Source organism: Papaver somniferum, chromosome 1, assembly GCF_003573695.1.
Source record: "Papaver somniferum cultivar HN1 chromosome 1, ASM357369v1, whole genome shotgun sequence".
Taxonomy (NCBI): domain Eukaryota; kingdom Viridiplantae; phylum Streptophyta; class Magnoliopsida; order Ranunculales; family Papaveraceae; genus Papaver; species Papaver somniferum.
The window spans coordinates 41118648-41130638 of NC_039358.1; the positions used below are offsets into that span (position 1 = coordinate 41118648).

An 11991-nucleotide genomic window follows, 5' to 3' on the forward strand; every position below is an offset into this window, starting at 1 on the left:
AGTTGACTCATAACATAACCGAATATTACAATCGGTAGGTTGTTTAACAAAATATTCTACCGATTGCGTATAATCGGCTAGTGTTTATATTAATAATACTCCGATTACATCCATTACATAAAGTTCAAACGGCCTTAACCTTACAATTTCGTCAAAAGCACCAAAATCCATACTCCTAATTGACCATAAAAATATTAAAACAGATCATAACTTCCAGTGACCATAGAAATTGTCCCTCTTGATTTTGTAACATCCTTCATGTTCAAATCGTTTCCCGTAGAGGTCCACATACCGGAGATCCGCAAGATTTCTCTGAAAAATTACGAATGAGTAACAAGTTAGTACTAACTTTTGGTAATGTGAGTTGGAGTTACAGAGATACTTACTCGTTTTTCATACGTCCACCAAGGAAAAACGTTCCTAACAAGCCGTTCCTCATCTTCAAGTTTGTCAATCTCCTTATCGAGCGCATTCTTTCTCATCTTAATGTCATTGGATGATCTTCGAATTCGGTTACCATCTAAGGCCTCAAATACCATTAAGATACGGTTCCATATCTGCTCTTCGGATTCCGATTTGTGGAGCTTGTGAACACGATCATGAGCAGTTACCACAACCCACGCTCTATAAATAGCACAATCTTCTTCTTCGGCAAAAGCAATATCCATGTTTTTTGTTATGAAAATTAAAACTGAAGAGAGGAAAGAGTTTGGTGCAATTGGGGTGATAGATATGAGTTTCTTCATATAGGTTTAGGGTCCAACAGCTCTTTTTGTTTTTCCCAAAAACTCCAACGGCTAATTTGACGAAAGTTGAATGTGGAGAAACCAATAATCGGTAGGTATTGGATTTAGCATATCTACCGATTATGGTAGCTTTCAAAATTTGAATTTGCGGCAACTTATAATCGGTAGGTTTTGTAATATATTTAACTCCCGATTAACGCTGAATCCAAAACACGAACCAAGAAATACTGCACCGACTACAATCGGAGGTATGGAAAATATTTTGGCTTCCGATTTCATTCGGAGGGTAACAATGTTATCATATCCTCCGAATATATAAGGGTAATTTCGCCATTACGAATTACGCGAGATAAGGACTGGCTACATTTTCCCTTTGGGTGACCTTTTTTATTTTATTGTTGGCCCCTAAATCCTTTTGAGTGGCCCCTAAAAACGCCAGGTTTTTTTATAGCTTATTATGTTTTTGTTTTGTTTTTTCTTCCCATTGTCACTTGTGTTTGGCACTTGCTTTTTACTGTCTAGACACGGTAATTTATTAATGCGGGTCACCATTGTCACTAATGGGATTTGGTGTGGGCCCGCCGACCTTACCTTTCCTACTTCACTACCGAGTACCGGAAGTAACCTGGAAATCTTATTGTTGCTGTATTTCCTCGTCCTTTCCGCTTCCATTTTCCTCTGCTTTTTTTCCTCTTTCAGAACTAAAGGCATATGCATGTCATTACCAAAACGGATTAACAGACAAACAACACAAAAGAAGGTTAAATTAAAGGATGGCGAAGAAGAAGAAGATGAAAAACAGTAGTGGGTTTTCAATTTCAGATTATTGCAAGCATGATTTTCATTTGCAATTATCTATTTAGGGTTTTCATAACAAATTTGAGAAGTATATTTCATCGGCGACCATCTTCATCTGCACAACTTGAAACAACTCACTACCAACATGGTATTCCTGGGATTCCTACTGATGGTAAAGTTGTTCTACTAAAAAATTCCAGCAATGGGGCTCTAGTCTATCTAATTGGAACTGTTCATGGTTCTGAACAGAGTGCTGAAACCGTCAAGGAGGTAATTTTGCTTCTTCTTTTTTCCTTTTGAAGGTTAGGGTTTGTTTTGGTTCTGTCCTATGTTCTTGTTTCCATCTTTCTCAGCCTTGAATCATCAATTTTAGTCTTGACAAGGAACCCTTTTTTTTCTTTCACTGAATGAGAAAGATAATGTGTTGATTTGCACTCATCTTAGCTGTGGTTCTCTTTCTTGCTTCTGTATGTTCTCAGAAAATGAGGTTCTTTTTTCCTGTGGGTATTTAGCATGTACATGAATTTTGACCTTAAGTCATAATGTAATTTGTGCTCTTTCATGTGTATCTTCATGAAAATATAACATCATTGACATTGCATGGTCTATCTTGGCGAAAACTGTTCTCCCTTGTGAACCTGGTTAACTCTCTTGAATTCCCAGTTTTACGTTATGGGTTCACTTATATTTTTGTACATGTATGTCGTCTAATGCCTTCAAATGTTATTTAGTAATAATGCAGTTGTAATTTTGCAATGCAGGTGATAGATCATGTAAGGCCTGATGTTGTTGCAGTAGGTAACACTCCTTATGGTTAGTCTCGTACAATCGATTATGTTTTAATTAGATCCATTGCAAATTTCATTTCATAATATTCTTCTTAAAATAGTTCGCCTATACGTTCACCGGTTTTGTTTGGGTTATTTCAAATGGAATCTTGGATCTTTATAATCAGAAATTTCAAAACTTTTTCTTCGTTTGATATCGACCTTTCATAGTAGATGGCATGAATTGCCATTCTCACCTCGAATGATCTTCATAGCATGAAGTTCCCTTTAATAGAGACTCAAAATGGCGATACAAATAACTGTTATTGCATTCGAAACCCACATTTCCTATGGATTTTCTTAGCATCCTTCAATTATATCTTACCGATAGGGTTGATTATGGTTCCTTAAGTTACTAATATTCAGGGAATAACTCAAATTGTCTCAACATGCCTTCAGTTGCTTTTTCCTTGTTACCTAGAATTATGATGTCCACTTTGAATTTCCAGGTGTCGTCGATCATGACAGTTTGAAGGATTCAATTTAAGGTCTTGCTGCTACAAATAATTTTTGTGGGGACTGCGTTAGTACTCTACAATTTAGAATTGTAATTGAGAGTTTCTGCATAAATAAAACTAGTGATTGAGCTTATACATTATCCTAAGTTTCAACAAAGGAACTTTAAGGGGGACTTATTTTACATGCTTCTTGTAAGAATTTCTTACTGCACATACTCGAGCTTTTAACTTCTTTGATTTATTAAGGAAGAGATCCGCAATGTCTGTTTTCAGGTTGAGCTGTGCAAGGAATGTGCCATGGCGATCATGGAGTGGAAACCTGAAGATGATACATCATTGTACATGTTGTTCCGCAGATCCATGAGAGCTGCAGGTGGACTGTGCATGAAGTTTGTTATCTTCATTGAGAGTTGCCGGGAGCGCCGGTCGCATGCAAATGGTATTTTTCCAGGCCTGGAGTTCAAGGTAGTTGTGAATTAAGCTTTGAAATGCATATGAACTTGCTTATTGCTTAAATTTGTTTTCTTCGTACGCCTCGCATATTCTTGTCATATTATAACCTTGGCTTTGTTTTCCAGGTTGCAATCGAAGAATCTTCTAGAGTAGGAGCAAGATGTTTTTACATCGATCAAGATATGGATGTAATCCTTACTTTCTTTGTTTTCTCTTTGGCTCATAATCTTTTTTGGATCAGGAATTATAAATTTATAACTTTATTGGCAGGTTACTCTTCAGCAATTATGTAAAGTATCCTCTTTTTACTGGCTTTGGAGTGCATATAGTACTGGAGTAAGGGGTGAAGCCAAATTTACAAGATCCTTTGTGCAGGAAATACATAGCTTTCAGAAAGAACTTAGTCCAGAGATTGTAAGTTTCTCTGGTCACTCATGAAGTTTCCTTGAGATACATAGTTGAATTACACAAGTTTCTTCTCCTTTGCTGTATTTGTTAACCGATCAATGTCATTTCCTTATGCTTTTCTGCTTGCAAATACTAATATACCTAATGTACTATACTGTAATTTGTGTTGGACTTTTTCCTCTTGAAGAGAGACAACAAAACTGAATTGTCAAATCTACTTTAAATGGCACAGTTAAGGCGATGATTGAAGATAGAGACAAGTTTATGTTTACGAACCTTAGAAGTTTTCAAGGAAAAGTTGTAGCAGCGGTTGGGATGGGTCACATGGATGGAATTGAACTATTGTGGAAGCGAGAGGAGGAGGATGACAATAGCAGCGTCTTTATAACTGTAATTGAGGGTTGCCACGGTAATTTCGCTTTCACGCTCTCTTATTTATTCTTACTTTGAATAGTTTTCACTTTGCAGTATGCTTCATATATCAGTTGATCAATACTAGACACAGACAGACCCTCTCATCTGTCCTTTAGTTTCAGTATATACCTGCTTTCTCCTAGTCAGTTTGGTACTTTAAATAATTTGCATTGGAAGATTGGGAACAATTGCAGACTAAAAGAAAACCTATCCTTGAGGCCTTATGTTTTAGTACGGCAGTCACCATTATCATTTGCTAGATACAACAGAACCGTCGATCCTACAAACTATCATCTGCTAAATCACAAAACTGTCTAAAATCCACAATGCCTTTTCATGATTTTGTTAGATACAGAATATTCTAGTTTTGACTGGAAAGACGATTTATGGTCCTCATATATTTAGTAAGATATTCATAGAAAACTGAACATACCAAGTGCCTTCTAATTTCTGTGTTCAATGGGTAAACAACCCTGCTAAATTGTAGTGTATCAGCTTGCATATGGTCTATTTTGCAATTGATATTGATAAAAAAAACAGAGCTGCTGAAATTGGTGTTTGCCTAATTGTATTAGTACTTATATATATTGTTTTGATCTTTTATTGACAGGACATTCAGAGTAGGGTGAAGACAAATTGTTTGGGGAAGTTTCAGTCTATGCTGTTTCGAATCGGAATTTTGTGAACAAGGTTGGTTTTATTAGGCCAAGCTAGGTGATGCAGATGAGCAGGCTATAGCCTATTTGGAGGCTAAAAATCCAAGTGTCGTAATTTAGATCCTTAGGGGTCCATTTCTATGGGAAACAAGCCAAAAAACAGGACAAGGCAATCTTCGATTGACTTGGTCTTCAGAATTTAGCCAAATTCCATCGTTTAGGGCATCAAACATACGTTTTTGCTATTTTAGGAAAGTTTTTATTTTGTTAATAACTCTTTCGTTAGGAGTCTGTTTGGGCCGCCGTTTGAGGCGAATTGTTTTATTTTATGAGTACTTTCATTATTTTAGGTCGACCAAAACAAAGAGTCGCACGTTATGTAGGTGGTCTTCCTCAGCAATATCAAGATACACTTAACATGTTTGACTGTTGTTCTATATCGGATGCACATCATAGAGCAAGGCAGGTAGAGAAACAAGTGGGGCGTAGAAGTTCAAATTGGGGTAACAATGTAGCATCTTCCCCAACAAGTAATCGTAGTACGTCAACAACTAGTACTGTTAACAAACCTAATTCGGTTTCGACCCCAAGTAAAACTCCAATCAGCTATTTTGGAGGCAAGTGTAATAAGTGCGGTGAAACTTGGCACAAAGGCACTGACTGTCGCAAAGTAGAACGTGTGAACAAGGTTCTTTTCAATGAAGACAATCGTGAAGAAGATGATTGGGTACCTGAATATGATGAGTATCCAGAGGATGACTCTGAACCTAGTGATGAAGTAGTTACAGGAGTGAACTTTGTAGCAAGAAGAAGTTTTCTCACTCCACGTACAGATGAGGACGACAACTGGTTACGTAATAATATATTCCAGTCGACATGTACGATCGAGGGGAAAGTTTGTCGTTTAGTTATTAATCCTGGAAGTTGCGAGAATATTATTGACGAAGAGGTCGTGAAATGGTTTAGGCTGGAAACCAAGGCACATCCGCATCCATATAAACTTTCTTGGCTTAAGAAAGGGAATGAGGTGAAAGTAAACAAATGTTGTTTGGTTTCTTTTTCGATTGGTAACAAATATAAAGATAAAATATGGTGTGACATTACTAGTATGGATGCTTGTCACTTGTTGTTGGGTCGACCATGGGAGTTTGACAGGAAAACTAGTCATGACGGGCATAAAAATACCTACAGCTTTTTATGGAACGACGTACGTATAGTACTTGTACCCAGCAAAGAAATTGCACCTAAACCATCTACCGGACAAACTACCAATCTCTTGTCGTTTAAGCAGTTTGAAGTTGAGGCAGAAGATGCAGGAGAACTGTATGTGTTGATTAGCAAAGACCAACAGCCGGATGAAAGTAGTATCCCTATTGCAGCTCAACCTTTAATTAAGGAATTTATTGATGTTTTCCCTAACGAGTTGCCAGACGAGCTACCACCTCTCCGGGATATACAACACCATATTGATCTCATCCCTGGATCAAGCTTGCCAAACAAAGCGCATTATAGAATGAGTCCTAGGGAGCATGAAGAACTTCGTCGTCAAGTGGAAGAGTTGTTACAGAAAGGTTTGATCCGACAGAGCCTAAGTCCTTGTGCTGTACCGGCCTTGTTGATTCCAAAGAAAGATGGAACGTGGAGAATGTGTGTTGACAGTCGAGCCATCAACAAAATCACAGTAAAATACCGTTTTCCAATTCCTAGATTGGATGACCTGCTAGATCAGTTGTGTGGAGCGAAGGTGTTTAGCAAACTCGACTTGAAGAGTGGGTACCATCAGATCAGAATTCGAGAAGGTGATGAGTGGAAAACAGCTTTTAAGACTCGAGAAGGGTTATATGAGTGGATGGTTATGCCGTTTGGATTGTCCAATGCGCCTAGTACATTCATGCGTATAATGAATCAAGTTCTCAGGCCCTTTATCGGTACTTTTGTGGTCGTTTATTTCGACGATATTCTTATTTATAGTGTTGATATGAACATGCATTTTCAACATCTTCGAGAAGTGCTTTCAACTCTACGTCGGGAAAAATTATTTGCAGCCATCAAGAAGTGTTCATTCATGACTGACCAAATTCTATTTCTCGGCTATGTCGTAACCAAGGATGGAATAAAGGTAGATGATTCCAAGGTTGAAGCTGTAAGAAATTGGACCACACCCACTACACTGCACGAGGTAAGGAGTTTTCATGGTTTCGCTTCTTTTTACCGGCGTTTTATTCATCACTTCAGCACCATTATGGCACCCATTACTGAATGCATGAAAGAAGGAAAGTTATCATGGTATGAGGAAGCTGACAAAGCCTTTGAAGCAGTCAAGACAAAACTAATAACCGCACCACTATTGGTGTTACCTGATTTCAGCAAGCCATTTGAATTACACTGTGATGCATCGAAGGTGGGAATTGGAGCTGTTTTGAGTCAGGAAGGACGACCTGTAGCATATTTTAGTGAGAAGTTGAATGGTGCTAAGACAAACTACAGTACTTATGATGTGGAGTTTTATGCCATAGTTCAAGCCTTGAAGCATTGGCGACACTACGTAATTCATAACGAATTCATTATGTTTTCTGACCATGATTCTTTAAGGCATATCAATAGGCAAGAGAAACTTTCATCTAGACATGGTAAGTGGGCTTCTTATTTGCAAGAGTTCACTTTTGTACTGAAGCACAAAGCTGGGTCGCAGAATCAAGTTGCTGATGCTTTAAGCCGTCGAAGTATGTTACTCAACACCATGCGAACTGAGGTAATAGATTTTGATTCGTATTCTAAACATATTCTAACCGATCCACACTTTGTGGAGATTGTGGATAATATCAGTCTAGGAAAACGAAGTGATTACCTTATGCATGAAGGATTTCTCTTTAAAGGTAACCAATTGTGTATTCCCGATTCTAGTCTTCGATTGAAGATTATTAAGGAGTTACATGACGAGGGGCACATGGGTAGAGATAAGACTTTCCAGCTTGTTTCAAAATCATATTACTGGCCAACAATGAGGCGTGAAGTTGCTAAATTCGTGGACAGATATCGAATATGTCAAGTTTCAAAAGGAAAAGCAACCAATGCAGGGTTATATATACCACTAAAAGTTCCAAGCCAACCATGGTCAGATTTGAGCATGGATTTCGTATTGGGTTTACCTCGAACTCAGAGGGGGCATGATTCAGTATTTGTTGTTGTCGACCGTTTTTCAAAAATGTCTCACTTTATTGCTTGCAAGAAGACTACTAATGCACTGAAGGTAGCTGAATTGTTCTTCCAAGAAGTGTATCGTCTACATGGATTGCCCTGTTCAATAGTCAGTGATCGAGACACAAGATTCCTTAGTTATTTCTGGAAAACCTTGTGGAAATTGGCTAATACAAGACTTAATTTCAGTAGTGCGTATCATCCTCAAAGTGATGGCCAAACAGAAGTTGTGAATCGTTCTTTGGGTGATATACTACGGTGTATGGTTGGAGACAATCCGAAAAGTTGGGACCAGAAACTTTGCCAAGCTGAATTTGCATTTAATCGTTCAGTCAACCGTAGCCTGGGTATGAGTCCGTTCGAGGTTGTTTATGGATGCAATCCACGAGCACCAATAGATTTAGCTCGTGTTCCTGATTTGAAGAGAATTGAAGTTCGTGTTGAAGAACGTATCCAACAGCTGCAGCAAGTTCACAAGTTGGCCGAAGAACAGTTGCTTCGAGCTAATGAAAGGTACAAGGAGGCGGCAGATAAGAAACGCAGAGTTGTCGAGTTTGAAGTAGGGGATTTTGTCTGGGCAATATTGACAAAGGATCGTTTTCCAGTTGGCGAGTACAACAAACTGAAGGCGCGCAAGATTGGTCCCTTGGAAATTGTCGCAAAGATTAATTCCAATGCATACAAGTTGAAGCTTCCAAGTCACATCCGTACTTCTGATGTTTTTAATGTCAAACACTTAGTGCCTTTTTGTGGTGATAATTCTGATGATGATACGACAAATTCGAGGGCGAATTTCTTCGATTGCCTTGGTCTTCAGAATTTAGCCAAATTCCATCGTTTAGGGCATCAAACATACGTTTTTGCTATTTTAGGAAAGTTTTTATTTTGTTAATAACTCTTTCGTTAGGAGTCTGTTTGGGCCGCCGTTTGAGGCGAATTGTTTTATTTTATGAGTACTTTCATTATTTTAGGTCGACCAAAATTTGTCAAAAATAGCAAATTAGGGTCTGAGTCGGTTTAGGGGTTTTTTTCATCCTTTCTTGACTAGCAAGTTAGGGTTTTTCCCCAAGTCTATAAAAGAGTCCAGCATAAATTGTTTAGGACAACTTTTTTTGGAATATATATCTTCTTTATCAAACTTTGTTCAAGTTTAATCGATTTTTATCTAAAGTTGGGAAACCAAAGTCTAGATATTAATCAACGTTCATAGTCGATATTCCTAGGAATATTAGAAGTCTGAACAACGCTTCTCTTTTCTCTAGTTTCTCTAATATCCGCTGCATCAGTTGGTATCAGAGCCAGTTCGATTCCAGGGTTAGTAATATGCCAAGGTTACCAGTTGGTCGAGGTCGTGGTCGAGGTCGTGTTCGAGGCCAAGAAGTTGATCCAATTGATTATAATACGATGAAGGAAGAATTATTGAATGAAATCCGAGTGATGATGGGTCAGAATAACATTCATCATGAAGAAGGAGACGAGGAAGAAGGGGATAATACCAACGAAGAAGGGGATTATACCAACCCTTTTGGTAGAGGACGCCGTGAAGGTAGGATAATCCAACGTGACGATTCTGAGCGCTGGAAGGCAGGAATAAAAGTGGAGGTTCCAGAATTCTATGGAGGTTTAGAACCGGAGGAGTTTCTTTCGTGGTTGAACACAGCTGAGGAAGTATTGGAATTTAAGGATGTACCAGATAACAAACGAGTTCAGCTGGTAGCAACTATGTTTCGGGGAAGAGCTAATTCGTGGTGGCAACAACACAAACTACAACGCTCTCGTAAAGGGAAGCAGAAGTTAGTCTCGTGGGAGAAGATGAAGAAACATATGAGAGCAGAATTTTTACCACACAACTATATCAGCTTGATGTACCAGCAACTACAAAACCTACGCAAGGGAACACGTTCTATAGACGAGTACACGAAGGAATTTTATCGATTACTTTCTCTTAACGATTTGTCGGAGTCAGATGAGCAAAAAGTCGCACGTTATGTAGGTGGTCTTCCTCAGCAATATCAGGATACACTTAACATGTTTGACTGTTGTTCTATATCGGATGCACATCATAGAGCAAGGCAGGTAGAGAAACAAGTGGGGCGTAGAAGTTCAAATTGGGGTAACAATGTAGCATCTTCCCCAACAAGTAATCGTAGTACGTCAACAAATAGTACTGTTAACAAACCTAATTCGGTTTCGACCCCAAGTACAACTCCAATCAGCTATTTTGGAGGCAAGTGTAATAAGTGCGGTGAAACTGGGCACAAAGGCACTGACTGTCGCAAAGTAGAACGTGTGAACAAGGTTCTTTTCAATGAAGACAATCGTGAAGAAGATGATTGGGTACCTGAATATGATGAGGATCCAGAGGATGACTCTGAACCTAGTGATGAAGTAGTTACAGGAGATACAGGAGTGAACTTTGTAGCAAGAAGAAGTTTTCTCACTCCACGTACAGATGAGGACGACAACTGGTTACGTAATAATATATTCCAGTCGACATGTACGATCGAGGGAAAAGTTTGTCGTTTAGTTATTGATCCTGGAAGTTGCGAGAATATTATTGACGAAGAGGTCGTGAAACGGTTTAGGCTGGAAACCAAGGCACATCCGCATCCATATAAACTTTCTTGGCTTAAGAAAGGGAATGAGGTGAAAGTAAACAAACGTTGCTTGGTTTCTTTTTCTATTGGTAACAAATATAAAGATAAAATATGGTGTGACATTACTAGTATGGATGCTTGTCACTTGTTGTTGGGTCGACCATGGGAGTTTGACAGGAAAACTAGTCATGACGGGCATAAAAATACCTACAGCTTTTTATGGAACGACGTACGTATAATACTTGTACCCAGCAAAGAAATTGCACCTAAACCATCTACCGGAAAAACTACCAATCTCTTGTCGTTTAAGCAGTTTGAAGTTGAGGCAGAAGATGCAGGAGAACTGTATGTGTTGATTAGCAAAGACCAACAGCCGGATGAAAGTAGTATCCCTATTGCAGCTCAACCTTTAATTAAGGAATTTATTGATGTTTTCCCTAACGAGTTGCCAGACGAGCTACCACCTCTCCGGGATATACAACACCATATTGATCTCATCCCTGGATCAAGCTTGCCAAACAAAGCGCATTATAGAATGAGTCCTAAGGAGCATGAAGAACTTCGTCGTCAAGTGGAAGAGTTGTTACAGAAAGGTTTGATCCGACAGAGCCTAAGTCCTTGTGCTGTACCGGCCTTGTTGATTCCAAAGAAAGATGGAACGTGGAGAATGTGTGTTGACAGTCGAGCCATCAACAAAATCACAGTAAAATACCATTTTCCAATTCTTAGATTGGATGACCTGCTAGATCAGTTGTGTGGAGCGAAGGTGTTTAGCAAACTCGACTTGAAGAGTGGGTACCATCAGATCAGAATTCGAGAAGGTGATGAGTGGAAAACAACTTTTAAGACTCGAGAAGGGTTATATGAGTGGATGGTTATGCCGTTTGGATTGTCCAATGCGCCTAGTACATTCATGCGTATAATGAATCAAGTTCTCAGGCCCTTTATCGGTACTTTTGTGGTCGTTTATTTCGACGATATTCTTATTTATAGTGTTGATATGAACATGCATTTTCAACATCTTCGAGAAGTGCTTTCAACTCTACGTCGGGAAAAATTATTTGCAGCCATCAAAAAGTGTTCATTCATGACTGACCAAATTCTATTTCTCGGCTATGTCGTAACCAAGGATGGAATAAAGGTAGATGATTCCAAGGTTGAAGATGTAAGAAATTGGACCACACCCACTACACTGCACGAGGTAAGGAGTTTTCATGGTTTCGCTTCTTTTTACCGGCGTTTTATTCATCACTTCAGCACCATTATGGCACCCATTACTGAATGCATGAAAGTAGGAAAGTTCTCATGGTCTGAGGAAGCTGACAAAGCCTTTGAAGCAGTCAAGACAAAACTAATAACCGCACCACTATTGGTGTTACCTGATTTCAGCAAGCCATTTGAATTACACTGTGATGCATCGAAGGTGGGAATTGGAG

At 38.9% G+C, this 11991-nt stretch overlaps 2 protein-coding genes across 4 annotated transcripts; both read left to right on the top strand.

Annotated features, from left to right (window-relative positions):
- Nucleotides 1–1565: 1565 nt before the first annotated feature.
- Nucleotides 1566–5059, top strand: LOC113328101. 3 transcript variants are annotated; one of them, XM_026575195.1, is made up of 7 exons: nucleotides 1566–1814; nucleotides 2306–2357; nucleotides 3103–3297; nucleotides 3408–3470; nucleotides 3553–3696; nucleotides 3923–4099; nucleotides 4715–5059. In XM_026575195.1, exons 2-6 carry the CDS (start codon nucleotides 2355–2357, stop codon nucleotides 3932–3934), a joined length of 417 nt encoding a protein of 138 aa, XP_026430980.1. In that variant the 5' UTR covers nucleotides 1566–1814; nucleotides 2306–2354; the 3' UTR covers nucleotides 3935–4099; nucleotides 4715–5059. The 3 variants fall into 3 exon arrangements, with proteins under 3 accessions (XP_026430980.1, XP_026430983.1, XP_026430988.1); XM_026575198.1 differs by having other exon boundaries at nucleotides 3103–3294; XM_026575203.1 differs by lacking the exons at nucleotides 3103–3297; nucleotides 3408–3470; nucleotides 3553–3696; nucleotides 3923–4099; nucleotides 4715–5059 and adding an exon at nucleotides 2821–2884.
- A 119-nt stretch (nucleotides 5060–5178) lies between these two features.
- LOC113291981 lies at nucleotides 5179–7236 on the top strand. The gene is made up of 2 exons (XM_026541427.1): nucleotides 5179–6939; nucleotides 7128–7236. Exons 1-2 carry the CDS (start codon nucleotides 5179–5181, stop codon nucleotides 7137–7139), a joined length of 1773 nt encoding a protein of 590 aa, XP_026397212.1. The 3' UTR covers nucleotides 7140–7236.
- Nucleotides 7237–11991: the final 4755 nt, after the last annotated feature.

What these genes read in the sequence shown, in the direction of transcription:
- LOC113328101 (XM_026575195.1), top strand. An exon ending in CAGGCCTGGAGTTCAAGGTA is followed by an intron (nt 3,298 to 3,407) that starts GTTGTGAATTAA and finishes TTTGTTTTCCAG; the next exon opens with GTTGCAATCGAAGAATCTTC. An exon ending in ACATCGATCAAGATATGGAT is followed by an intron (nt 3,471 to 3,552) that starts GTAATCCTTACT and finishes CTTTATTGGCAG; the next exon opens with GTTACTCTTCAGCAATTATG.
- LOC113291981 (XM_026541427.1), top strand. Translation starts at nt 5,179, where the DNA reads ATGTTTGACTGTTGTTCTATATCGGATGCACATCATAGAGCAAGGCAG.